At 46.5% G+C, this 24628-nt stretch overlaps 5 protein-coding genes across 5 annotated transcripts; 4 read left to right on the forward strand and 1 right to left on the reverse strand.

The window, feature by feature from the left end:
• Positions 1-210: 210 nt before the first annotated feature.
• Positions 211-393, forward strand: PPTG_21090 (hypothetical protein; the record flags this gene model as incomplete). The annotated part of the gene is made up of 1 exon (XM_008895543.1): positions 211-393. One exon carries the CDS (start codon positions 211-213, stop codon positions 391-393), a length of 183 nt encoding a protein of 60 aa, XP_008893791.1.
• A 795-nt stretch (positions 394-1188) lies between these two features.
• On the forward strand, positions 1189-2634 carry PPTG_01652 (hypothetical protein). The gene is made up of 4 exons (XM_008895032.1): positions 1189-1394; positions 1504-1814; positions 1887-1991; positions 2084-2634. Exons 2-4 carry the CDS (start codon positions 1516-1518, stop codon positions 2424-2426), a joined length of 747 nt encoding a protein of 248 aa, XP_008893280.1. The 5' UTR covers positions 1189-1394; positions 1504-1515; the 3' UTR covers positions 2427-2634.
• PPTG_01653 (hypothetical protein) lies at positions 2586-15037 on the reverse strand (the record flags this gene model as incomplete). Its single annotated transcript, XM_008895033.1, has 1 exon — positions 2586-15037. One exon carries the CDS (start codon positions 15035-15037, stop codon positions 2654-2656), a length of 12384 nt encoding a protein of 4127 aa, XP_008893281.1. The 3' UTR covers positions 2586-2653.
• Positions 15038-18436: 3399 nt separating this feature from the next.
• PPTG_01654 (hypothetical protein) lies at positions 18437-19396 on the forward strand (the record flags this gene model as incomplete). Its single annotated transcript, XM_008895034.1, has 3 exons — positions 18437-18651; positions 18714-19062; positions 19232-19396. The coding sequence occupies 3 exons, from the start codon at positions 18437-18439 to the stop codon at positions 19394-19396; spliced, it is 729 nt and encodes a 242-aa protein (XP_008893282.1).
• Positions 19397-23504: 4108 nt separating this feature from the next.
• On the forward strand, positions 23505-24274 carry PPTG_01655 (hypothetical protein; the record flags this gene model as incomplete). Its single annotated transcript, XM_008895035.1, has 2 exons — positions 23505-23520; positions 23577-24274. The coding sequence occupies 2 exons, from the start codon at positions 23505-23507 to the stop codon at positions 24272-24274; spliced, it is 714 nt and encodes a 237-aa protein (XP_008893283.1).
• Between the last annotated feature and the right edge of the window lie 354 nt (positions 24275-24628).

Here is a 24628-nt window from a genome sequence, read left to right on the forward strand (position 1 = left end):
ATTCGTTTTTATTATGACGGCGCTCTTCATTTACCAAATGCCAAGGCCTACTTGCACTTTGTGCTATGGTATCCAGACCAAGAACAACGTCTGGAACGTTGTAATCGAGTACTTTCGGCTGCTCCGCTACGGCTTTCTGATGTCTAGATGCACGGCAGAGTCTAATGAGGCGTCTCCCTCCATGATCAGGAGTATTTTCTGAGGGCAGTCATGGCCCCGGACGTTGCGTTTGGTGAACTATGTGGGGTTGACGCTCTCATTGACCAGTGGCAGCGCTACTCGTTGTCCTTTGGAAGCCTCTACTTTAAGCTTAATCGGATGGAAGAGCAGCCTTTTGGCGCACTGGAAACGTCGGCTGAACATCATGTTCAGCGCGCACCGTCAAAGCATTGACGAGACGTAAAAGGTCGAGTGCAATCGATGAACTCTTCTGTAGAGTCTACAGGACATTCGGTGAGGAGGCACGCGCATATTATAGCAAGTTGAGCCACAAGTGGTTATCATGCGATTGGGGGCAAACCCCTCTTCTTTCGCCGCCAGATGCCCCAGCTACCGATTTTCAAAATACGTTTGCGTCGGACACTTGAAGGCATATCACACCCGCCCAAGTTTTGCCTCCATCCATATACGGGTACGGTAGGCAGCAAGGATCATGCCACTGCCTCTTCATCAGAGAGGGCGGTTGTGCAGAACAGGCCACTTGCCTGCAGCACCGGTCTAATATAATACGTCGACTGTTGAAGTCATTCCGAATAACGGAGCCCAAACAACGGAGACCGCCAATACAGCCTTCCATTTCCATCACTGTACCTATGGGCAGGCACAAGTCTGGTCAAACCAAGCAGTGCTCGGCAAGCACTGACGTGGCGCTCCCACTCCTCTTGTCACAACGCAACGACGCCGTTAAAGCGCCATCGAACGATGCACAGCATCTTGGTCTGCCTTCTAATTAGGAGGACCCAATACAATGGAGACTCTTAGCCATCGCCACATTCTACGTGTCATTCATTGTTCGCATTACATTTACGAATGCAATGGGGTCGCGGCGGTTAAGTATCCCCGCATGTTGGGGGGCCTCTGCCGCGCGTTCTTTTACGATCGCTGGCTTGCTTTTAGTGCAAATCGTCGCAAATTAGCTGAATTCGGACCTTTCTTTGCCCCCATAGTGGGCAGACTTCATTCGACCAATAGCGTGGGGCGAAACTGAACGTCCAAAGCCTCCCGTGCATTTGCGCCGTCGCCGAGTCGTTCGGTGTCAGAAGGACGGGATAATCTCCAACCAAACGAGAAGCAGAAACCAGTTTTCTCAATCGGCGGCGCCAGCAGCGAGAGTCTCGCCCTGCCGCTAATAGATAAACGCCCTCGCCCCCTGTCGCGTTAGGCACAACTACTCGGTAAGTGAAATGAACTCCCCCTTTTCTCGATAGTTTTTATCGCGGGAAAATAGTTTCTCACTCTCTTGCGTACGTGGCGTGGCAAAATCGACCTCCATTCTTTCCACAGTAACATACAGAAATGGGCACACCGACGAAGCGGACGGAGCGTGTGTTGTCGGACGCCGCCGACAAGGTGGCCAAGGCGGAGGAGGCCGCGCGTCAGTATGAGGCCCAACTGGCCGAGGCGGCGTCCAAGAAGCGTCAGCTCGAGGAGGAGAACGAGAAGTTGCGTGCCTCCATCCTCAATATGGCCCTGCAGAACGCCAGCGTGGACCTGCGTCGCGAGCACGTGCAACTGCGACAGACACTGGACTCGTACCAGACCAAGATCGATCAGATGCGTGAGATTTCGCTGCTCTCGGCCAAGGTCGTGGACAGGTACGACACGTGTACGTTTTGGGAGGACAATTCTCCATGATTGACGATTTACGTATGTTCAATTCGATTCAGCCGTATTAAGACCAAACAAGGCCGACAGTACGTCGAGTACAAGCTGCAGATTGAGACAGACATCCGAGGCACGCTGGTGCTGTGGCATCGATACAGCACGTTCTTGTAAGTGGTCGATATATCATTGTCAGAAAGCGTATGCTTGACGATACATTATTTTTTTTGTCACTAATACGACTCTGCCACCGCAAATGCAGGAACTTGGCGGCCACGCTGAAAGCCAAGAACCCGAACAGCGAGCACGAGATCCCAGAGCTGCAGACCCAGAGCCTCACGGGCTTTTTCTCGGACCAGTTGATCATCGACCGCATTGCCAAACTCAACGAGTTCTTGGACGTGGTGACCAAGGCCGACGAGTTCCAGTGGGGTATCCGGATAGATAAGGACACGTGCGTGTACAAGCGCAAGAGCAAGCGCGCGGACCGATCGTACAGTGTTGGCTCGCGAGAGAGCATCTCGACTCTGACCCCCAGTATGCGCGACAGCATGTTCATGCCTGCGTCTTCCCGAGCGTCCACCATCTCCATGGACTCGTATTAGAGCAATGCACGGACTTTTATCGCCGCAAAGGAGCCTTGTTTTTTTTTGGAGAGAGGACCAAGTAGTAGTGTATCACAGGTAAAATGCAGGATAAGTCGCGAGGATGCAGGATAAGGAGCCCTTGTTCAGGGCGTCCGGGCAAAGTTTGGACTCAGGTTAACGACAAGAAGCGAGACGTAATGCAAACTTTTTTTTTACTTAACCTGTATTTTATCCTGTCAAACTGGTTAATTATCCAGGTTAAGCAAGAACGCCGCACCCATCATGACCCAGTAGTTGGGGGGTCTATCACTTGGAAGCTGCACTGCAATGACGTAGTTGGTGGAGATTCCAGTGGTCGACAACGTTCCTTGCCGCACCGACGTCTTGTACACTGGACACGGGTACATCATGATCCCCGGACTCAGTACAGGGTTACTGGCCACTGCTGAAGTAGCAGGGAGGAAATGAACAATCGACATGGCAGAGAACATTTCTCCAGGCTTGGCGTCTTCAAGTAGTCGACGCGTTGGAGACCATTTAGCGCCTTGTAGCCAGAGTCCGTCAACGTAAATGCCATCAGTTGGACTTTGTGTAAGTTGCCCGGCATTTTCAACGTCCATGACGGTAAATGTAAACGCCAGTGAATCGATCGCGGTCTGATACTTTCGAGCGAAATTTTGCAATGTACCAGTCATGAATCCTTGTGGGAAGAAGAAGACGTTGAGTTGGAACACCACTGGCTCACCATGAAGTAGCCATTGTCGGAAGAACGAGACGCGGTCGAGTAAGTCGCGTACCCAGGATGCGAGAGGCTTTAAAGAAGCAAAACTGACGGAAGACCAGAGTTGCGGCACCTTGCCGTTTAAAAAGGCCATGTACATGTTATCCAGGTCTGAGGACATGACGATGAGTCCGTTGATAGCCTTCTGGATATCTCTCAAAGACGAGCGCATACGTCGTAAAAGAGTGTTAAACTTGATGACTTCTTGACTCAAAACGGTGGCTAACGAGTCCATCACGACAGTTCCAGCCACTTCTCGAGTTTTAAAGGTGGTAGGTCCAGCTTCTTCCACGTTGAGATCAGCAGGTAAGTGTTCTTGTATAGAGATGGCGAGATCAAGCACTCGTTGGTCGTTAGATTTGCCTCCACCGCCTCCTCCGTCTCGTGGCTCAAGACTTAAGATTAATTGCATCATGTTGGCGCTTTCGTTGCGCTCGTACGTGACGTTGGCGTTCTCGTGCATCCCAAAGAGCTCCGGGTTGTCGAAAGCTGGTAAGGAGCTTAAGTACGATTGAATACTCGAGTGCGAGAGCTCTTTGGGCACGTGATAACTGCCAGAAGTCGAGTACGAGTGGCCGGAATTAAGCACTTCTGGTGTGTAAAAGTTACTGAGTATACTGGTAAGACAGCGTCGATCCCAGTCGTCCGTCACGCGTCCACCGTAGTTGATCTGGCCGGTAACATACCGCAAGGCGTCCCAGGGAATGATCGGTTGTTCCTCCAAGAACTTCCGTAGACTCGCTAACGAAGTCTCCAAGTCGGTATCGTTAAATTCGTACTTGATATTCCAGCCCAGAGCTCCAAATTTGCGTCGTTCTTGGACGATGGCGTGGAAGAACGTAAGCGCACAAAGCAGCGACTTCCACACGTGATTTTTGGCCTCTCCAGTGTCAAAATTACCGAGAAAGTGGAAGCTCTCGAGCACTTCTTCCGATAGCAAAGTATTGAAAGATCGGAGTAGATTAGCACGGATCCCCTTGGGTGGTTCGTTCGTGAGTTTGATACCGTTTTGTAACACTGTAACAGGGAAATAAGCAGCTGGAAAACTAGTAAGGAAGAGGCGAAACGTGGATTGACACTGCTCATCTGTACGCTGACCCATATCTTCCACCAGTTTCTCAAGTTTCGGCATCCAAGACTTGGCAAGATGACAATTTTGCAGCAATACCCAGTCACCGGAGCCTTGGCTGCTCTCTATGAGTTTCTCAGCTCTAGGACCTTGTCCTTGGCCTAAAGAAATGAGATGTAGACGGTCAATAAACGACATTTCCTTTGCGAATCGCAGCAACATTCCAGTCGGATCAGCACCTGCTGATAGCACGAAGATACATGGAGTTTTACGATCTGTATCGTTGTAGATTTCCTCCATTGTCGTAGATGCATTTCGTCCAAATTCAGTGCCCATCTCGGTTGAAATCATGTTCAAAACAGCTTGAGGTACTTTTTCCTCAGCTAAACCTCGAAGTAAAAGCACTTTTTGGAACGCGTTTAACGTTGAGCCGAAGTTTCCAGGACAGGAATTAGGATTGGACAGAAATTCTGGATCGTCGAGCCAGATTAACCAACGTGACCAGACATTTGTCAATGAAGTACAGAGTCCTTGAAAGGCCTGGACTTGTGTCTTCTGGCCTTCTGCGTCTTCAGTGTAACCAGTTACAAGCGTCTCGAGCTCAGATATTAAGTCCCATTGGGCCTCACTGATGTGTGTAGGCTGAGGATTTGGCTGCTGCAAGGAGCGATCAGTACCTGGTGGTGCTCCACGGAGGTACAAACTCCACTCACGAGCCGATATTTTACCGGAATGTAGCAGTATTTTACAGCAGATAAGCATCGAGAAGAGCACTTTGTGCACTTCGAAGAGCCCACGACAGATATTCACATAGATGTATCTAGTCTGGAAGTCAACGAGGTTTGTAAGACGTTTCTGCAGGGTATCAGCTTTCGGAGCCTCATCGAAGCAGATGTTGAATAAACGCTGGAAGAACGGCAGTGAATACTGGTACATGGGGTCGATCAGCGCTAGATTAGCGACCACGAAGTAGATAATGGACCCTCGTGTAGCTACACAACGGTATTCTTCTCTTGCGCGGTTGATCTCAATTTCTGTGCTTTCAGATTCTAGAACGCGTTCCTTAATGATACGAGATGTGACGTTGGATGATTGCAGCGTGTCAATGAGATCTTGATCATCTAGAACGTTTCCTGAAGACTCGGACAGTTGTTTCAGGATACGGTCTTCGATCTCCTTAAGCTGTTTCTTATCCTGCGCCATGGTCACAACTAGACGGTTCTTCTTCTCTTCGATATCTGGACGTTCATGACGCACTACGTCGCCTAAAAGTTGGTCTTCTAGACCGTCCATCGTGACTGTAAAGTTGATGACTGTCACTTTGATATACACCTCGGGAAGATAGTGAGGATTTGGCAGTTTGGTGGTTAGAAACAGTTTAAAATTTGGATCATAATCCACATCTGAATCTCCCAGACGGATCAACACTCGTCCACCTTGTTTGTAGATGGCTTTCTGCAGAATCGGCTCCAGCGACGGCTCCAACGTCTCGTCAATGTCTTCGATCAACAACGCCTTACCATTCCGGATACAAGTCTCCAAGGACCGCAACAGATTTGCGTTAGTCATTTTAGTAGTTTCCAGATTTTGAGTTAAAGTTTTCTTAATCCACTTGTTCGCTTGACCCTGTGGATCGATCATCAGTGGCCACCGCTCGCCTCGAGTCACTAGAATAGCGTTATCAGTGGACGTAGAGTCTGTAGGGAGGCCATTGAGTTGCCACTCACGGATCTCCACTGGACTCCCTAGTGTAATTGAAAGACTGTAACCAGACGAACACGGGATATGAAGCTCCTGCGTCTGAGTGACCCACTGGTCCACAATTCGCTGTCTGAATCCTCCGGTAAACGGTCCATAGTACGAAATACAGGCTGCAGCTAGGAAAGTATCACCAATCAACGCTAATATCGATTCAGATAAGGACGCTACACTTTCTTTCCAACGAGCTCCTTCAACTGACAATCCAGATATGAGCTTCTCGGCTCGAACGAGTCGCTTCTCGGTCACTGCAGCGTCATTCGCGAGCTTGTCCTTCTCGTCTAAAGTGTCTTTACACTGCTTTTCCAGCATCGCCACGTTCTCGTTGACAACGCGCAGTTCTTCTTGTTTTTGACTCAAAATCGCGTTAGCCTCGGCCAATTTCTGGTTCATCCGTTCTAAATTTTCCTTTTTAGGACCGACTTCTTTCGCCACTTTAGAGTACACGTCCATAGCATGTACCCACATACAGAGTGACGTGGCAGCTTTAGATACTTTCGAGACCACTTCTACAGCCATACCCGGTTCAGAGACCGCTTTACTGAGTTTCTTTAACGTAGCAGCGGGGATATTATCCTTGTCAAAGTTCTTGAGCTTATCTAGAAACGCCACATCGCCCAAAATTTTCTTAGCGGAATCCCAACTCTGCTTCTCGTTAAACAGCAGACACACGGCGTTCATAACTGTCTCCACAGCCTCTGGAGGCTTCGCGAAGGATTTTACCTCAGTAATATCGTTCTTGGATAAACTATCTAGCGCCTTAATAGCGTTATTTAGAGCCGGCATAGCCACGTCCAGATCTTTTTGAGCATCGGCTTGCACGATTGCCACTTCTTCGGCCTGTTTTGTGACTGTAGCTTCGTCCTGCGAAACTCGTTCACGTACAACTGCGGCTGCTTTCTGATCCACTGACACTCGTTTAAGTAATTCCTCAGCTTCGACCGCTTTTTTAGCGAGAATTGGCTGCAACTCGATCAACTCGGACTTAAGCGAATCCACGATACTGTTGGTCTCCTCGAGCTTTTTTACACCGACTTCCATGCGGTTTTTGATCGTCTGTAACACTGCACGCTTCTCCTGTAACATTTTCAAATACAACCCGATGAGATCGAGGTAACTTTTCGGTGTAGTGTACACGTATCGTTGCAGTTGAGACAAAAAATCCTCGCCGAAATCGTTCGATGTGGTGTGTACGATGGAGCACATGTCGACAAGAGCTGTACGCACGTCTTCCGAGGGTAACGACACACTAGCTAGTAGTCGATCGGCCACTGACTGCAAGGCCTCACGGGGCCAATTCATGTACCAATCGATCGTACAACAATTTATGAGCGACGGGAACGCTCGACAGCGTACACGAAGTGCTGAACCCACGGGTGACATGGCCAATACAATGTGCAAATAATTGCGTACTCTTTCAATAAATGTGGACACGCAATTGTCTCGAGTCTCGGGGATCTCCATGGCCTTCACAATAGGCCGCATGTCAGCAATAATGCGGTCCATTTCGTCTTGTGGGAACAGATTGGGCACTTCTCCACTATTTAAAACATTGTTGATGTCTTCTAAGAAACTTTCTTCGACGATCTGGCTGTCAGTGAATAAAAACACTGTGGACTGACCCCCTACACCGGCACTTATCATGAGTTTTTTAAGGTCTTCGTGGAACTCATTGGTGCCATATCCTCGTGTAATTTCGATCTGTACGCACTTGGCTTCCACCATGAAAGCCCCAAGCCGAGCGAGAGATTGTTTCCCACTTCCACCGACTCCTATCAGCATCGCATTGCCTCGAGGTTGTCGTAAAATACGCACCAATCTGGATAAATGACCGATGGCGTCTCGGAAAAATACGAGGTTCATTTTATTCGCGAAAGTAACGTTGTAATTTTCCAAAAAATCGTCCATGATCTTCGTAACTTTGGTCACGTCGTTGCAGTATTCGTACAAGGGCGTGGGCGTTCCTGGTTTGAAGAAATCGCCGAATGTCAGAGGACATGGAGAGTGGAAAAGCGCCTCTCGTGACCAGTTACAATTGAAAAAACGCTGTAATAACGAACATACGAGCTCTTCGAACCACGTTTGGTCACTGGCGTTAATTAGACGGTCTTGGAACACTCGTGAAGCCTCGTGGACCCACAAACGGTTCATCGAGTCTGCATCTGGACATTTCGACGGCGTGATCATGAGAATCCCCTGGAAAACTTTCGAAACATCGCGAAGATTGAAAGTGTAGTGAAATTTATTCGGCGTGGGTAATAACTCAAGTGTAACGCGGTTATAAATTTCAATGACACTGGATATTATCCCGTCCTTCATGGCTTTCACGGATGGCGCGAATTTTTCCAGAAAACCTCCGAGAATTGATGCAAAAATGAGTTTCAAAGACGTCTCACCTGCTGGGTACATACTCAAGACGTGGAAGTGTCGAACAAAGCGAGGTGTACAGTGCGATCGGCCTCCTCCAGCGGGAGCAGCAGCTGCAAGTAACATTGTATCTGCCATATCTTTCCAGAATAATTTATCGCGGTCGTAAAATCCACCAAAATCCAGAAATTGACGCAATAATTCGATAGGAGCTTGAGCGCCATATTCCTCAACAGCTGGGAGGTTCACGTCGTCTACAAAGATAATCATTCTTTTTCCAGCTACTGGCCCCAGTAGATTTTTACGTTTCTTCTCGAGTTTATTCTCAATCGTCAATTGTGTGACTAGAGACGATGTTTGCGCCGAGAAATTGATGAAAATTGTCATGAAATTTGACGCTGGAGCCGATGAATTCTCACCATTTTCACCATTATCTCCAGTTGGAATCATAGGCCCAGACGTTAATTCTTGCAGTAAATCCTGGACAATCACAGTCTTACCCGTTCCTGTGACTCCGGTGACGTATGCTGGTCGCTTTGCTGCGGTTAAAGTGCGTAATAAGAAGGTAAATCGAACGGAATCAGGCGTCGCGACTGTCATTTTGAAGTAAGGAATTTGGTTATTGTACACAAATTTTGGGACAACTTCACTCCAAGCGCGGAATTTGGCTTGCTCAACATCAACGAAATAGTCAAAAACCAGTCCAGCATTGGGGATATTCAGCTTAGCATCGGTCATTAATTCTCGTGCGAAGTTATCGAACTGCTCGTGCGTATCCACCGTCATAGTCGCACCTACAGACCAGAAGAGAGAAAAAGCGAATACTTTATCCAACAGTTCCAGCATCTCTTCGTTCTTCATCGTTAAGTAATTCACTCCATTGGCAGAGCTGAACAAACACGCAAACAAGCGACACAGACTAGTTGCGAGGTTCATATCCACTGTCGGGACCAGTTCAAAGCTTTTTCTACGGACGAATTGGATGCATTTTTCCACGTAACTTGTGATGAGGAAATCCAGTCTTTTAAGTCCGTCAGGTGGGAAATCCGTTGGTAGTTCCTTCTCCATCCACGTCTTGACGAACGGCATCCAGCCTAGATCTGTAGCTGTCATGTAGACCACACCAATTCGACTCACAGTCGCAGGTGAAGCCACTGCTAGATCCATAACTTCGAACAGCATTTTCATCTCACTTTTGAGCTTAATCCGCTCACCATTGGCAAGACACAACGTCATGTTATCATCTAGCACTGTGTTCATGTTTTCGATCCACAGAGCGTCAATAGGTCCGTCGAATACCGTCCATTTCACGTCCGAAGTTTCGTCTGCTACAGCTTCCCGCATGATCGTAGAGGCTAAGCCATCGTGCCATTCCTGGGTGGCTTCGTTGAATTCACCGTATAATTCGCCCATGGAAATACACTTCGGGTTTAAAACACGAGCGTGTACAGTCTGGTATACCGGATTCTTTGACCCTTTGGTACGCAGCGACGTCATAGTGGACTGAAGTGTACGATAACACGAGGTTTTACCAGCTCCGGTGGGTCCAACCAGCGTTCCTCCGAAGCGAACGTTGAAAATATCGAAGAGTTGAATGACTTTTGTAATATACGTAGGCACTTTTTGTAACCCTGCTTTAGTGATTTCTTCCTCCAGCGAAGCTTGCAACTCTCCGTAGTCGTTGGGAGGGATGTCTGTACCAGGGAATAAATCGAGTACAATAGCGTGGAACAGTGGTAAATCATCGGCTAAAAACTTGGGGATGTTGCTGTCTCTTAGAGCGCGAATTAACGTGACGTCTTCGTTCAAATCCGGATTTGCACGTTTCAGCGAACCAGCCATAACCAGCACGGATTTTACAGCGCGAAGACCGTAGTCGTAGTGTGGTTGCTGTGAGAGCTGCTCACTGCAGAGGATATACAGCTTACACATCTTACGAGACAGTGTACGTGCGTCACCGAATCCCTCAGCAAACAGCATAATCTCCGCGATAAGCGCGTAATCCGGCACCATCATAGACACCGGTCGGAAACACACCTTAAGATTATCCGGAAGTTCCGTACGACCAGCATATCCAGGATTCATAGTCACGATAACGTGGTGGTCTTTAAGTAAGATTTCTATCCCCATAAAGTTAATGTGCTCTTTACCCTGAATGCGTCCTTCACGCAGGATAAGCAGCTGCTGAGCCACCACGGATAAAACTTCGATGTCGATACGGTTGAACTCATCCAAACACGTCCAGTTTCCGGCCTGAGCGAGGCCTCGGAACAGTTTACCCATCATTTTATAGTCGATCTGGTCACTACAGTTAAACACAACACACTGGATAGCCATCGCTTTTGCCAGATCTTTACTACTCTCGGTTTTGCCGGTTCCTGCAGGACCTGCAGGAGCTGCGCCAAGTTTCATCCCGTAGGCTCCTGTTAGCGTCATCCAGCAACGATCAGTAAGCGGTGTGATCACTAAGCGTGACGTAGCACCCATGTACTCGTATCCATACTGGATAACAGAATCCGAGTGCCGAATAAGGACGTCATCGGCCTGCACATCCCAATAGTAACGAAGCTGCTGCTGCCAGATAAAATTCCCGACAGAATCCACTTTCTCGGTCCACAGACTCTCCACGATATCTCGGGCATGTACATCTGTAGTCACCAAAGCCACGATAACCTTACGTTCTAAAGAGCTGAGGTCTCCACGGATTTTCACGATAAGCTCGTTCAATTCGTACAAATTGCGCTTGTACCAAGCGTGCATTTCTTCGACTGGATTACTGCTGTTAAGCGCTTCTTCGGTGCTTCTTGCCCAGGTCATCTGAGCCACAGTAGCCACGACTTGACCAGGATGGTCACAGACCCATACGGAGCGCTGTTTAGTGTCGTAGTCGAGTAATCCAGCCTTCATTAACTTGTAGATTGACTGTTTCATACTCACTTCCAGGGCTTTTAACCAGTCTTCGACGTTTCCTCGTGCTTTTAGATTTTTACCAAGCGGAACTCGCTCGTTCTCGGACGAGTACATGGCGATCATATCCACACTACCAGGAATATCTCCAAAGTCTAATTTGACCAGATTTTCAAAACATTTGCGAAGATGCGGCTGCACTGCTTGTGGATTTTTCGACTGTGCGAGGATTTCCAGTAATTCATCGTTGGATAAAAAGTAAAATCTAGGAAATGCCATCCGTTTCGTCTCGAGATAATCCTCCAGATTTTTCTGGATTTTATCCAGATGCACGTTGTGCTGCAGCAACGTCTCCTTGATACCTGGAAATGTTCCCGACGTTAACACGTGCGGATTCTCATTCGTACGACGCATTATTGTCTTCCAGGACGCATCCACGTGACTGAAAATCTTGGATGCATCCGGTAATTGACGCTGAATATCCGGCGCCGAGAAGATATTCTCCAGATACATCCAATTCTTCTGTACCAACAGCCACTCGTCCAACGTTTCCTGCAGCGTCACGAGCTTCTTCCTCCAGCCTTCCACTTCTTCTTGAATGGCACCGATAAATCTAGAACCCATAATTGTACTAATTGTCACGATCGAATCATCCAGTTTGGCAGTGACTTCCTCGACACTCCCCAGGACGAAAACATCCTTGGATTCTTTGTACGGTTTGACCTCAAACTCGGTCGTAGCCCAAGCATCCGTCACCTTTTTCAGCATTTCTTCGAGCACAGCTTCTTGTTGAGCAGACACAGCCGCAGCGCTGATAGTTTCGCCGTGTTTCATCACGTTTCTTTCAATTAATCCACCCAACGTCATGCTGCTCTCTCCTTTCATCTGGAACCCTAAAGCATCGTGGATTTGCTTCCAGTGTCGGTCTTTTAACGATGGGGAGCGTAAATCCGTCACAACGGGGAGTACAAGCTTAAATTTCTCCACTTCTCGTTGCAGTAAATCAGCAGCTTCGTTCCCCGGGAGCTGCTTCTGTGCTTGGTACGCCACTTTTACGTACATCTGCACTTGTTTACTAATGGCAGCTACGTCGATGTCGTCGAAGATGGTGTCCGAGTATGAGACTGCGAGCTTCTGCCACGCATCCAGACCACTCCAAAGCTTCATTTTCAACTCGAAATGCGCTGCTACTTCGTTGATTTCGTTAAATTCGCTCACTGTTTGTTTCAATTGTGTTTGAAACATGGCGAGCATTTTAGATTCTTCGACGAGTTGATTGAGCGAATCTTCTTGCGCTCCAAGGAACGAAAGCGCCTCATTCATTGGCGTTTTAATCGTCGACAGCTTGGGATGATCCAGCTTTTCAAGCAACATTTGAGCATTCCGATTCAACGGCGCGATACTATCCAGAATAATCTGTGAGAAGCGCGCTGTTTCTGAGTCGATCTCCCCTTCAAATCTAGTCACCGTCCCCTCTAGACTTAATACACCTTCCTTCATGAGGATAATATCCTCTTTAATATCATCCGGGACTCGCCAATCGTAATTATCCATCAGAACTCCCATCTCATAGACTCGACGGTATCGGTTTCTTAAATCTGGAAGCATGGTACCAACTTTGGTCATATGCACCACTTTATTCACAAATGCGTCAGGTGTAGACGGCGTGGAAAAAGCCACGGGGGATAAATCGTTGAGAGTCTCGAGTAATTCCGCGCTGGTTTTCTTCATAAGTTTCGGGATTAAAGCACGGATTCCGAGGATACATTTCTCTGGATTCGGCAGCAGTCGACTTTTAAACTCGGAAGAATCGACTCGAAAAATCCCAACCGTCGCAGCGTCAGGGATTTCAGTGAACGACTGACCTTGGGATCTGTACTTCTCTACAGATTCTGAGAAAAAATCCAAAGGTGCGTCTGCATAAGTTTCCATCAGATGCGTCACTTGGCCTTCATTTTCCGAATAAATCTGGTGGAACGGAGTGAACACGTCCATATAATCCTCTACAGCTTCGAATGCTTCATCCAAAGCCACGAAAATATCGTTTGTAAGTATACTGAACTTGGCATCTTCATTCAATATCAACGCCACGTTAAGTTGCTCAACCGACCAGACGTCTTTGCCTTCGTCTTCAGCACTCGCTGTAGTGTACGGAGCCAGAGATTCGTGGCCGAGATGTCGCGCCGGAGTCTCCACCATACGTAAAGCTTCTTTCAGTGCTCGTTGGAGCGCTCCGTTCCATGCGTCGTGGTTTGGAGTGGCATTCAAAGCAGAAGTAACAGGATCCATCTCTACTGCTACGGCGAAGATAGCGGTGAATGGCGAGGTATTCGTTTGGCCAGATTTTCCTGGATTTTTACTGTTTGCTTGGATATTTCCAGTCGGTTGCTTAGTTTCTGGTACAGACGTAGCAGTTCCAGTAAGTTGCGCTTTCCCAGCTGCGAGAATCCCGTAAAGTTGCTGGAAGGAGCGAATGGTGAGTTGGATAGTTGCGTCGATGGTTAGAAAATCTGCTAGGCGCAAAAAACTCGTGAGTGTGCGGCATTGTTTGCGCAACGCAGCTCGTTCCATGAAGGTCATTTTGTGGTCCGCGGATATTTTGTTGGCCACTAAAAAGCTGTCGATAACGTCGTCACAGGCCTTGACGCACATTTGCAACGACTTTGCAGAGAAACTCGCGAGTTGTTGAGTAACTTGAGTGCGCGTCTTCTGCTGTTCCAACTCGAAATCGCGCAAGGAATACGTCTGGCGATTACTGAAATGGATCAATTCAAGTTTAGTGACATCCAAACAAAGAGAACGCAGACCCAGTAATGTCGACTGAAGACTGGGGGCTAACAGGAAAAGCCGCTCGTTTAGAGCCTTTTTGGCGTTGCGCATCTTGAATGTACGCACTGAGGTCTTCCACATGTTAAAGTTCTTCCACATTTTATACTTCTGGAAGAACGGAATAGCCAGCATCTTCATGAATCTCGAGTATTCCGTCTCCCATTTGTCCAAAGTCCAGAATTCGGAATGTTCCGTAGTAAAGTGCGTCACACCTTCTAAACTCATCGTGTAGTAGTCCGAACGATCCACTTCGAAATGCTCTACAACTTCGAGTGCGTACATGACCAGATCTGTGTTTTTCTTTTTACGAAGATACAAAAAGTTGCCAGATTTGAATTCTTTCAGATATCTGGGATCCAGATTTAGCGACGCAGTAAACGACGACTCGGTTGCGAGACTCTTGCGTTGAGCAGCTTTTGAAGCAGGCGAGAGACAAGCATACGAGCCAGACTCTCCTCCACTCTGGTTTCTCTCTTCTGCTAGTGTTGATGACCGGGTTATTGTACTAGAAATGTGAGTTTTATCCTGAAGGGTTCTGATTCTCTCAGATGCCTTATGGAGGCTTGGGTGTATCACTCCAGGCGGCAAACTCATCATACTTGCAGAGGTTGATAGAGGAGTGATACCTGATGAGATGGGTGTGGGTACTCCAGCTCGTGTTCGTGCTGGCACGCTGTTAAGGATCGTCGCTACGCTCGCGTTCTTTTTCATTCGAGTCTGGAATTTAGGTTTTAGAACTGCGTTTCGCGTCGGAGCAGATCGCTTTACAGGTGACAAGGGATTTCGGTCATCGGCAGGGGATCCAGGTCCTAGATTTGGCTCGTACAAACGCTGCAGGATCTGGTTCGCTTGGGGTCCAATCGATACGCCACGCCGCTTAGCTCCATCGCGACTTTCGCCATCATCTCTACCATCCATCGCTGCCTTGGCGGTTGCCAAATTGGCCTCTAGCTCTCGGGGAGTCGCTGTGATGATTAAAGCAGCGGCATCGTGTAACGGCTCATGAAGTTTTTTTTTTTTAAAGGAAAACCATAATCTTATTGTGATCTTTCAAGGTCTTTTTTCGAAGATCTGAACGTTTCGTATAATGCTTCTTCCGTCCGGCAACTCTTATATCCGACAGATAAAATCAGCCTAGTTCACAGTAGAGAACCAAATCGGCTAAATGTTGTGATTGGACAGAATATATAAGATGAGCACTCTTTAGCACAAGAAGCACTATACGGAAAGAAAGCGCCAGTAATCAGCTTTAAGAAAATCGTGGTCTAACCTATGGTTTCCGTTCCCATACCAGCTTTGAAGAAAAAGTAATCCGATCTTTGCGCGTACAATATATAATTGGATATTTTCATAGTTAGCTGCCTCTCACTACAATACCCATCGTTTGTATTTTTGTATCTATGCACTCCGGAGGGGTACTGTAGAGGTCGCATAAGTTTGTATGCGATTTCTAGATAAGTAATCGTCACATTGCTATACGTGTTGAGACACAGTCCCCTTCCTCAAATGAGCTCTCTGATTTAGCTCTTATTACGACTCATATTTGCTCTTTTGATTTAGTACTTACGAAGGGTCGGTATCATTTTTCGAAATGGATTAGGGTGTGAGTTTATAATAGCACCCGCTGGGGCAAAAACTTGCGAAAAACTTCTGTTTAGCGGCATTTTGACCGTTATTTGAAGGTGGTATTAGGTGCATCAATTAGCAGCCGCACTGAAGCTTTCATTTGATATGAAATTGTTTATCTGAAATGCACTAAAATCTATGTTTTTTATGAAGTGGGAAATGATCGCTTTGTATGGAAGAACTAGGAAAAGGCTCAAAACGCAACTTTTTATGTGCATTTTTGATATCCTTAGAGCCTCTAATAAAGGAACAATACCTGTCATCTCTTATGGAGCTCGTAAGAACGGCAGTTGGTAAAAAGTCAGACTAGAACATTCACAGCAAGAAAGCGAAGTGGTGCAGTGCACGACTAAGGAGCCACGCGGCAGTACCAGTATTTGCTTTCGTGGGGTGCTCTACGTGGAACGGCGTATTACGAGAAAGGTGCCACGTTGCAATGTCTGCATTGGCTGCGGTGGGTGCTATATCGATAGGCAACGGGTGGCGGTGATGTAGCGTAGTGATGTGGAGCAGTGTTGGCCATGGTAGTGCGCTCCACGCAGAAGCAGTGGACGGCGACTGTTTAGCGCATTGGCGTCGAGTTGTGGCATGGTGCGGACGACTCGCTGCTGAGACGGCTTTGGCTCCGCGCGAGTGTGTGGAAAATCCATGTGCTTGGGTGCCTCACGTCTGGGGGACATGCTTCAATGTGACGCAGCAAAAAAAAAAGGATTAGACAGAGTTGTGACAAGGCAGTTTAGCCTACGATCCTAGCTAATGCTGGTTCCACAGGCAACCTCCGTTACACTTGCCTTCAACAAAGCTTACACAGCCATGGAACCGTACAGGAAATTGTATTAACGAATAAATAAATGATAAGAATGTATAATGAACGTTGGCGTGTTTTATTTTGTTTATTTTCCTTGCTTAATAAAGAATTCACAATGGGGAACTGTTGGCCGAAGTCGCAGAGGGATTCGTCAGCAAGTGACAGAGGAAGAAACGGACATATTCGTTTTCGTGAAGGAGACGCGCAATTTTGCCAGGGCCAAGATGCCGGCGAAGACAGTGTACTTCTTAATTATTATGTGCGCGTTGGCAGTAGAGTGCCTTGCAAAAAATCGCGGAACTCGCCTTACACTCATCGATGGGTTCATGCCACCCCACTTCAAAGCCTACGATTGCAAGCTGAAGCGAATGGACGTCTTCCGCAGGAAAACTCGCGTTGTTAGACAGCGTCTCCGCTACGAAAACGGAAAACGATCATTGGAAATGAGATACAGTAACGGCTATATAAAGGTTCGCAATAAATCGACTGTAATCAGAGCGACACCTTGGTTTGCACCCCATCCAACAATGCAAACTTTTGTTTTGCTGAGCTATTTCTCCATAAACCGTGGCGTTCGCTAACTGACCTACAACAGACTGATGACGAGTGGGTCGCAATGTTCGAACGAGAACAGCAAAGTGCTCTTGAAAGCGAGCTTCAAAAGGAGTCCAATCTTAAACATAATCGCCAAAGAGGCCTCAATGCTTTAAAACAATCTATTGATACTAAAGTCTGTACGACATTGCCACCTTCAAAATACGTCTTTTATAAGTCCAGAACAAGAATTTGATGAGAATCAACTCGTGGCGTCAGATAAAAATGCTCATAATGAAACTGATGCTGGGGTCACAGCTAAGCTAGCAAGCGTTCGGTGGCCAAGAAAGCGAGAGTGTACTATGAAGACGTTGATAGAGCAAACAGATTTGTTTGCACACACGTTAAGCCGCGGCTTCAAATGTAGCAATATGCACGTCAATGTTGCAAATTCGGGAACAGTACAGAGACACCGAGCAGCCACTACTAATATCCTATCCTAGACGCCAATTGAAATTATAAGGTTGCGTCGATGCATGAATCGCAGTGGATCCCTTTTTACATTCGCTATGGCTCAACCTCGCGCCCGCTTCCGCGCTTCATTAATTGTTCTATCTTCGAGCCCATACATATGATATTACATGGTGAAGGCGGAAGCGGGAAAAGCTGACTGATAAACATATACTTCCTCCACACGAAATGATTGGTCTATTCGCACAAAACGTTCGATAACTCCTGCTAAACTTAACAGAAAAGGATGTTGATTGGTTTAATCGAAACTACGCGATTAGAACTTTCCAATTATGTCTGGTTTGCTTTCGTTCGTTCAGAATTGACAGGGCTAGATGGTTTACGCGGCTTACTCCGACGCATTCAGTTTTCAATATCCCGCTGAGCTACAACTTCGCGCGCTACACAACCTCAACTATTCCCAAGGGCAATTTAACCGATGCCCAAAGGCGTGCAATCATTAACGATCTTCTTTTTAATTGTAGAGACGGCAAAGTGCCTCATGGCACATTTACCGAGATCGCCAAGGATTACGGCTGTCATTGGCTTAGTATCAAGCGCATTTGGGGCCGCTACGGGGAGAACGTAGCACTAGGAATCGCGGATGGGGCCCCTGAAAGCAGAATCAAAGGAAACTCAGGGTGGAAGCCGTACGACCGCTCCAAACTGTCGGCAAAGCTCAAGGAAGTACCCATCTTTGACCGCCACCGTGTGGCAGCAACGGCGGCTCGGATTGGGTTCTTTGCGTGGCCGATACGTGCGCTGCTTGATGCGGGACACCTCGCACGGCGTTCATGACGTACAAAGCCTCTGCTTAGTGACGACAACAAATTCAGCGCATGATGCACACTCTCACGTTCATCGACGAGCAGACGTATCAGTTCGAAAATATGTACGGTATGGTTCACATAGATGAAAAGTGGTTTAACGAGGACATCGATGAGCGTACCTTCTTGGTTCCCCCCCCCCCCGATGAAGAACTGCCAGAGCGCCACCGCCGAAGCAAACGATTCATCCCCAAGACTATGTTTCTGGCAGCAGTTGCCTTCCCGAGGTAAAACCTACGAGATTTGATAAACTGTTATATGGAAAGATACAAAAATGGTCTCTGTACAGATGCGACTACCATCGTAAAACCATGTTTGATGGCAAGCTTGGGATCTGGCCTCTAGTCGAGGACTATACCACTCAACGAAACAACGCTAACCGCCCAGCAGGGACAGTTTTCACGAGGAATATCGCGTCTATCGACCGAGACGTCATCAAGGAGTTTTTGCTGAAGGAGGTCATACCCACAATCAAGCGGAAGTGGCCCGCACAAGAGCAAGACAAGCTCATTCTGATTCAGCAAGATAACGCCAAGCCCCACGTCTCCCCGCACGACTCCGAAATCGTGGCAGCTGGGACTGCCGATGGATGGAACATTCGTATGTTCTGTCAGCCACCCAATTCACCGGACCTAAATGTGCGATCTCGGGTTTTTCTCGTCGATCTAGACCATTCAGATTAACACCCCACTTTACTGTGTTGACGATTTGATAGCTGCAGTCGTGTCAGCTTTCGATGCATTGCCACATACTACTCTAAACGATGTTTTTCTGACTCTGCAGAGTGTCATGTTGTGCATTTTACAGACCAAAGGTGGAAACGAATACATTTTACCGCACATAGGAAAGCGGAAGTTGCGGCGTGAAGCCAAGCTTCCAGAAGTACTAGCATGCGCAAAACGTCTTTTTGCGACTGCGCTTGAAGCTGTAGGAGGCGATCCTTTCGTCGAAATTGATACTTCTGACAAATAGCATTTTGACGTGTTAGTATACCAAATCATTATCTCCACCTACAAAAACTAAATATACCAATCATTTTCGTGAGGTGAAAGTAGTTATTAATGTACACAACGTGTTTTCCGAGCATACCGCTAGCAGACGAACGTCAAAACGCGTGCTTGTGCTAGCCCATTAAGGTGCTGCAGCGTTTGACATCAAAGGAAACGATTTGTTCTGCTTTAGAGCTAGCGCCTTTCGCTCGAAAAGCTTGCTCTACTCCAAACGTATCTTTAACACTCAAAACGGAGGACCTGAAACATTAAAACGGCTTCAGGAGCAATACAATGGCATTCATCTTGTTATTGTTGACGAGTTTAGTGTAATATCCTGCGGTAAATGGCACTGGATAGACCGGCGAATACGCGAGATATGGCCTCGCTGTAGCCTTCTTGTATTTGGTGGCCGAGACATCGTCTTTAGTGGAGACCGTGCGCAACTTGATCCCGGGATACCTTACGCATTATCGACTCCTAATTCGGAAATTAACAGCCACACGCAGCTTCGCGGTCGCGAATTATGGCAAATCATCCCGATTGTTTGCACACTCACTAGTAAAAAAAAGAGGCAAGGCAGACCTCGAATGGCCCGATGCCTTGTGACGGCTTCGCTCCAAATGTCCTACTCAAGCCAAAGTTGACTTATTCAACTCTAGATACTGTGTAGAAAAAGAAATACCTGGACGGTTTACTGAAGCAAAGCATATTGTCTACCCTAACGCAGATGTAGCAAAAGCAAATAGTCAAAATCTAGATAATCTATAAAAAATGAACGGCAAAAGATTATTCTTATTCACGCCAAGCACAGAGTCAAATTGAATCGACTAGCTCAGCAGTGGAAAGTGTCACCAGCTTCAATAAACGCTTTGCTGGAAGAAACAGAATGTGCCAATGCAGACAGAGACAGACTTTAGAAAGACACATTGACATTGCCGTCGGAGCTCCGGTCACCCTAACTGTCAATATGGAACAATCTTCCGGCTTCGTAATGGCACAAATGGTATTATATACGACTTTATATATAGTGCTAACAATAATACTAGTTCAGATGTTAGACGTGTAAGGAGGGCATTCTTTCTTACCGGAAATCGCTAATACCAAGAAAGGTTAGTTGGCAAGAAAACTAGTGATTTAACTGTTTTTCGTGAAGGCATTCCATTACGTCTGGCAAGCGTCATTACAGTTCACAAAATTGAGGAATTTACTTGCGAGAAAACTGTTTTCCACTCGCTCGCTATTCCCAGCGCATCGTTTACATACGTCGCGCTATCAAGATTTCGATCTCGAGAAGATATTGTCCTCACCGCATCATTGACCTAGACACACTACACACTTCGACTAGGTGCATGACATGCGATCAACAAGAGGAACGCTTTCAAGAAGCAGTCACCAAAGCAGATGCATTAATATCGTTAATGAAAAGTATCGCCTTGCAGCAAAATCGATTGTTGGCCCCTCGCTGACCCTGTTTGTAGTTATGCCATTGATTTCAGCTACCTACTTTCATCATTGCAGTCTAAACACCCATACCTACCAGGAGGTGAGCTTCGACGAGACAACCGACTATGAGCACCGATCCCTCAAGCACGCAAAAGACGAAGCGCCGACAGCCGCAAAAATGTCGCTTGAGGACCACGCGCCTTATTTGGAGAAAATGCCGCAGAGAAAGCGGCCACGTTCGGAAGTTTCTACACCCCGAAGCGCCTTCTACAGAAAAGAGGGCACTCCGCTGACACGCAACTAGCGCTTAGCCGGATGAATGTATGCGTTGATGAGTCAAGAATAAGCGCGGAGGACGCTTGTCGCGCGTGAGGTGTGAGATACAATGTGCTGTAAGTGCAGATCCTGCGGATCTTCACAATGGCACGTGAAGATTGCAGCTACTCGATGGACGACTGCGTCGGCCTGTTGTGTGCTGGCTTGTGCAGTCGACGCGTGGACTTGCACAACTTCATGATCAAGACTTAGCGTTAGTATAGATGTACTTGAACTATTGATACTGAGTGGTAATACAACTTACTGCTGGTGCGGTGGTGCTATTGGCACGAAGCTGCACTCACTCGAGAACTTGCCTCCTGAAGAGCAAGTGCAGCCTCCGACCAAGTCCATCACTGTCATCTGCCGCTGGCGGAGCCTCGGCACATACATGTCTTAGTGTTTCCTACTTTCTACTACTACCTGTTGAAGTAGCCTCTAAACAATATGATTACCTTGAACTAATCTCTATAATGAGATTTATGAGGTCCTGTTTAAACCGCTATGACTGGCTTAAACTATACTAATACTAATGGCTGGTGTGCAGCTACTAGGGGCTGCGTAAGACTAATAAAGTGCTCACTTCATCTTTTGACGTCTCCATTTAAAACTTCTTCTTCTCTCCTTGCTATCGACCTGCCTACCGAGCCATAGGTTATGAACCCAAGCCAAGCCTCAAGCGACGACTTCCCATGCCTCATAGGCGCCGAGAAAAAAATGTTCCAATAATGTTTATAGTCATTGCTCGTAATGACACTTTTGCCGTTAATTTCAACCGCTAATTTATTAACAATATTCCATACACCAGCATTTAATCCCGATTTAAAACTACATTAAGGGCACTTGCAGAAGTAGTTTTAGCCGTTACTACGTATGGAACTACTATATATGAATCTCGAAGACTTCCATAGCCAGTAGCGCCATTTAATTGCGAAGTTGCATTAATGATAACTGTTCCTGATTGATACGAACCATTGTTATCATCAACAACGCTAACAACACGTTGTCTTTGCTGATACTGATAATCGGATCAGGGCTAGTCGTCGAGGCATATAAAAACGAATCTGCTAATTGTGTGCTATCACTCATTATTGAAATTGTAAGTTGGTGCCTTTATTATGATTAGCCTTATATAAACATCAGATAATGATTTTAAAATTAAATAAATAAATAAATTGGGCGAATCGACCGCTAATGAACTACAAGAACTCGCAAGTCAGCTGAATGTTCATATCGATGGTATTGTTGATTTTAGAAATGTTCGAGCTCCATTAGGTAACGGAAGCTACATTATATTACTGCGATTGAATCCAAGAGTTGGACATGGGTTTGTATGTGCAACGATGAATACTTTGATCCGATGAGTATTGGACCACCGAGAATTCTTGGTGCTATGAAATCTAATGACAAACAGTTTCGAGGGAGCTATGATAATTTTTGTGGTTTGTGGAGTATGCTGTACGTTTATAGTAAACAACACAATCGACCTGATTTATTCAGAAATTTTTACGATTTAAATACAGAAATTTGATTATCTTAATAAATAACCATCATGAATAGAATCAGACATTATAGAGGAACTGGAGTTGACGAGGTTACTCCAAAAGATAATAGAATCGATAATAAAATAATTGGAGGTTTTGCGTTTTAAATTAGCTAAAAAAAAAAAAGTTGAATCATCCTTATCAAACTATTTCAAAGAAGAGATTTTCACAAAAGATAGAGAAGCTCTACTCAAAAATGGTTTTGTCAGTAAAGGAGATTATCTGGAAATCCCATTAACAATATTATATACCAGATACAAACAATGGTGCATTGATATTGGACATAATCGAATGTTGCATAAAGCAATTGTTGAGAATATTCGAAACGATAAAATTGATGGCGTTGTGTTCAAATATTACGATGGATACGACAAAATACGCGTTTTTCCTAGTTAGTGAATCTAAAGTTGATATTCCGACACTGATATATACTTGCACAAATCAAGTCAATTTCTTCGCAAATTTTTATTATGTCTGATCCTGTATGCTTATTTATTTTTGAATAATTTAGTCTAATATCTTCAAAATCGACATTATCGGTCTTATCGGTACTATCGGTATCTATCGGTTCATGAAGCTTATCATCTTCAACATAACCAGTATCATCGGTGTCGGATAGATACAAAATATCCATGCTTTTTGTGTCTATATAAATAAATATATTTTATATCTACAGTTGTTCAATCACCCAGATGAGTGAAGTCAAAAACCCAACAGTGGATCGCACCATTTGAGTGGCTGAAATATGAGAGAGAACGTCCTCGCTCACAGAAAGGAATTGGAAGCATGGTGAACCTGTTCTGTGCGCTCGTTGGAGTGAAGGGAAACGCGTTCCCCGTGACGATCGATGCGAGCGAGTCGTGGGAGACTTGAAAGACAAGATCGCGGAGAATCAGAAGTATTACTTCGCTGCGAGCAAGCTGCAGCTGTTCCTCGCCAGGAAGGGCGACGACAACTGGCTCGATAGAAGCGGCGCGGAAGCTGTGACGCTCGATGAACATGGACACCCGGAAGGCTTTACGCACATGGATCCGTTGTTGTGGATCAAGAACCCGAAGAACTTTGGAGACAGCTTTGAGCCAAACGAAGGGGAAATCCACGTGTTGGTGATGGTTCCGGAAGTTGATCAGGAGCAATGGGATGAGCAACGGGCACGCAAGAAGGCCAGATCATTGACTGTCATCGAGGTTGAGAGGATGAATTCAATTGCAGCCACCTTGGATATCGACATGTGGCAAATTGGTGGCATCGCACTCGACATTCGCCACGTCGAGCCGGATTTTCCCGCTTGGTTCTATGTTCGGAAGGAAAAGCAGGGCATCATCAAGATATTCAACGACCGTATGGAAAAGCAGCTCAGCACTGTGTTTGTGGGGACACCTGGTGTTGGGGAGAGCATGATGGTCGTGTTGTTTGCGTTCTTCATGACGTTGCGTCAACAGAAACGCGTCGTCTTGTTTCGGAAGCTGAAAAAGGAAGGATTCTCCATGCTGTACCTTGATGCAAAGGGCAAGCAATACCGGCGAGAGAACGTGTTGGAAGTAAAAAAAAGTTGACCATTTGCTTGGCATAGCGGTTGAATTGTGCCTGGATGGGTTCACGCACGACGACGTCAAAGCCAACTTTGGACGGCTGGCGCGGTTCCGATTACTTGCAACGTCTGTTCAGTATCCAAAGAAGAACGACGACGGTCCTGTACTGAGGCGTTGTCTAGTGCCCTTTTGGTCCAAGCTGGGTTTGAAATCTGTTGGGGCGCATTTTATATGGACCGAACACAATATCAACTACTACTTGGATGGCAACTTGAGCGACTTCTTGTCGGAGAAGAGCGTTGTCATAGATTCAATTGACCAGGCTATTGGTCTCGTTGATGCGCAAGTGACCGAACTTTTGAATACCCAGTATGTTCT

This window comes from Phytophthora parasitica (assembly GCF_000247585.1).
Source record: "Phytophthora parasitica INRA-310 unplaced genomic scaffold supercont2.3, whole genome shotgun sequence".
Taxonomy (NCBI): domain Eukaryota; phylum Oomycota; class Peronosporomycetes; order Peronosporales; family Peronosporaceae; genus Phytophthora; species Phytophthora nicotianae.

What these genes read in the sequence shown, in the direction of transcription:
- PPTG_01652 (XM_008895032.1), top strand. Translation starts at nt 1,516, where the DNA reads ATGGGCACACCGACGAAGCGGACGGAGCGTGTGTTGTCGGACGCCGCC. An exon ending in TCGGCCAAGGTCGTGGACAG is followed by an intron (nt 1,815 to 1,886) that starts GTACGACACGTG and finishes AATTCGATTCAG; the next exon opens with CCGTATTAAGACCAAACAAG. An exon ending in CATCGATACAGCACGTTCTT is followed by an intron (nt 1,992 to 2,083) that starts GTAAGTGGTCGA and finishes CCGCAAATGCAG; the next exon opens with GAACTTGGCGGCCACGCTGA.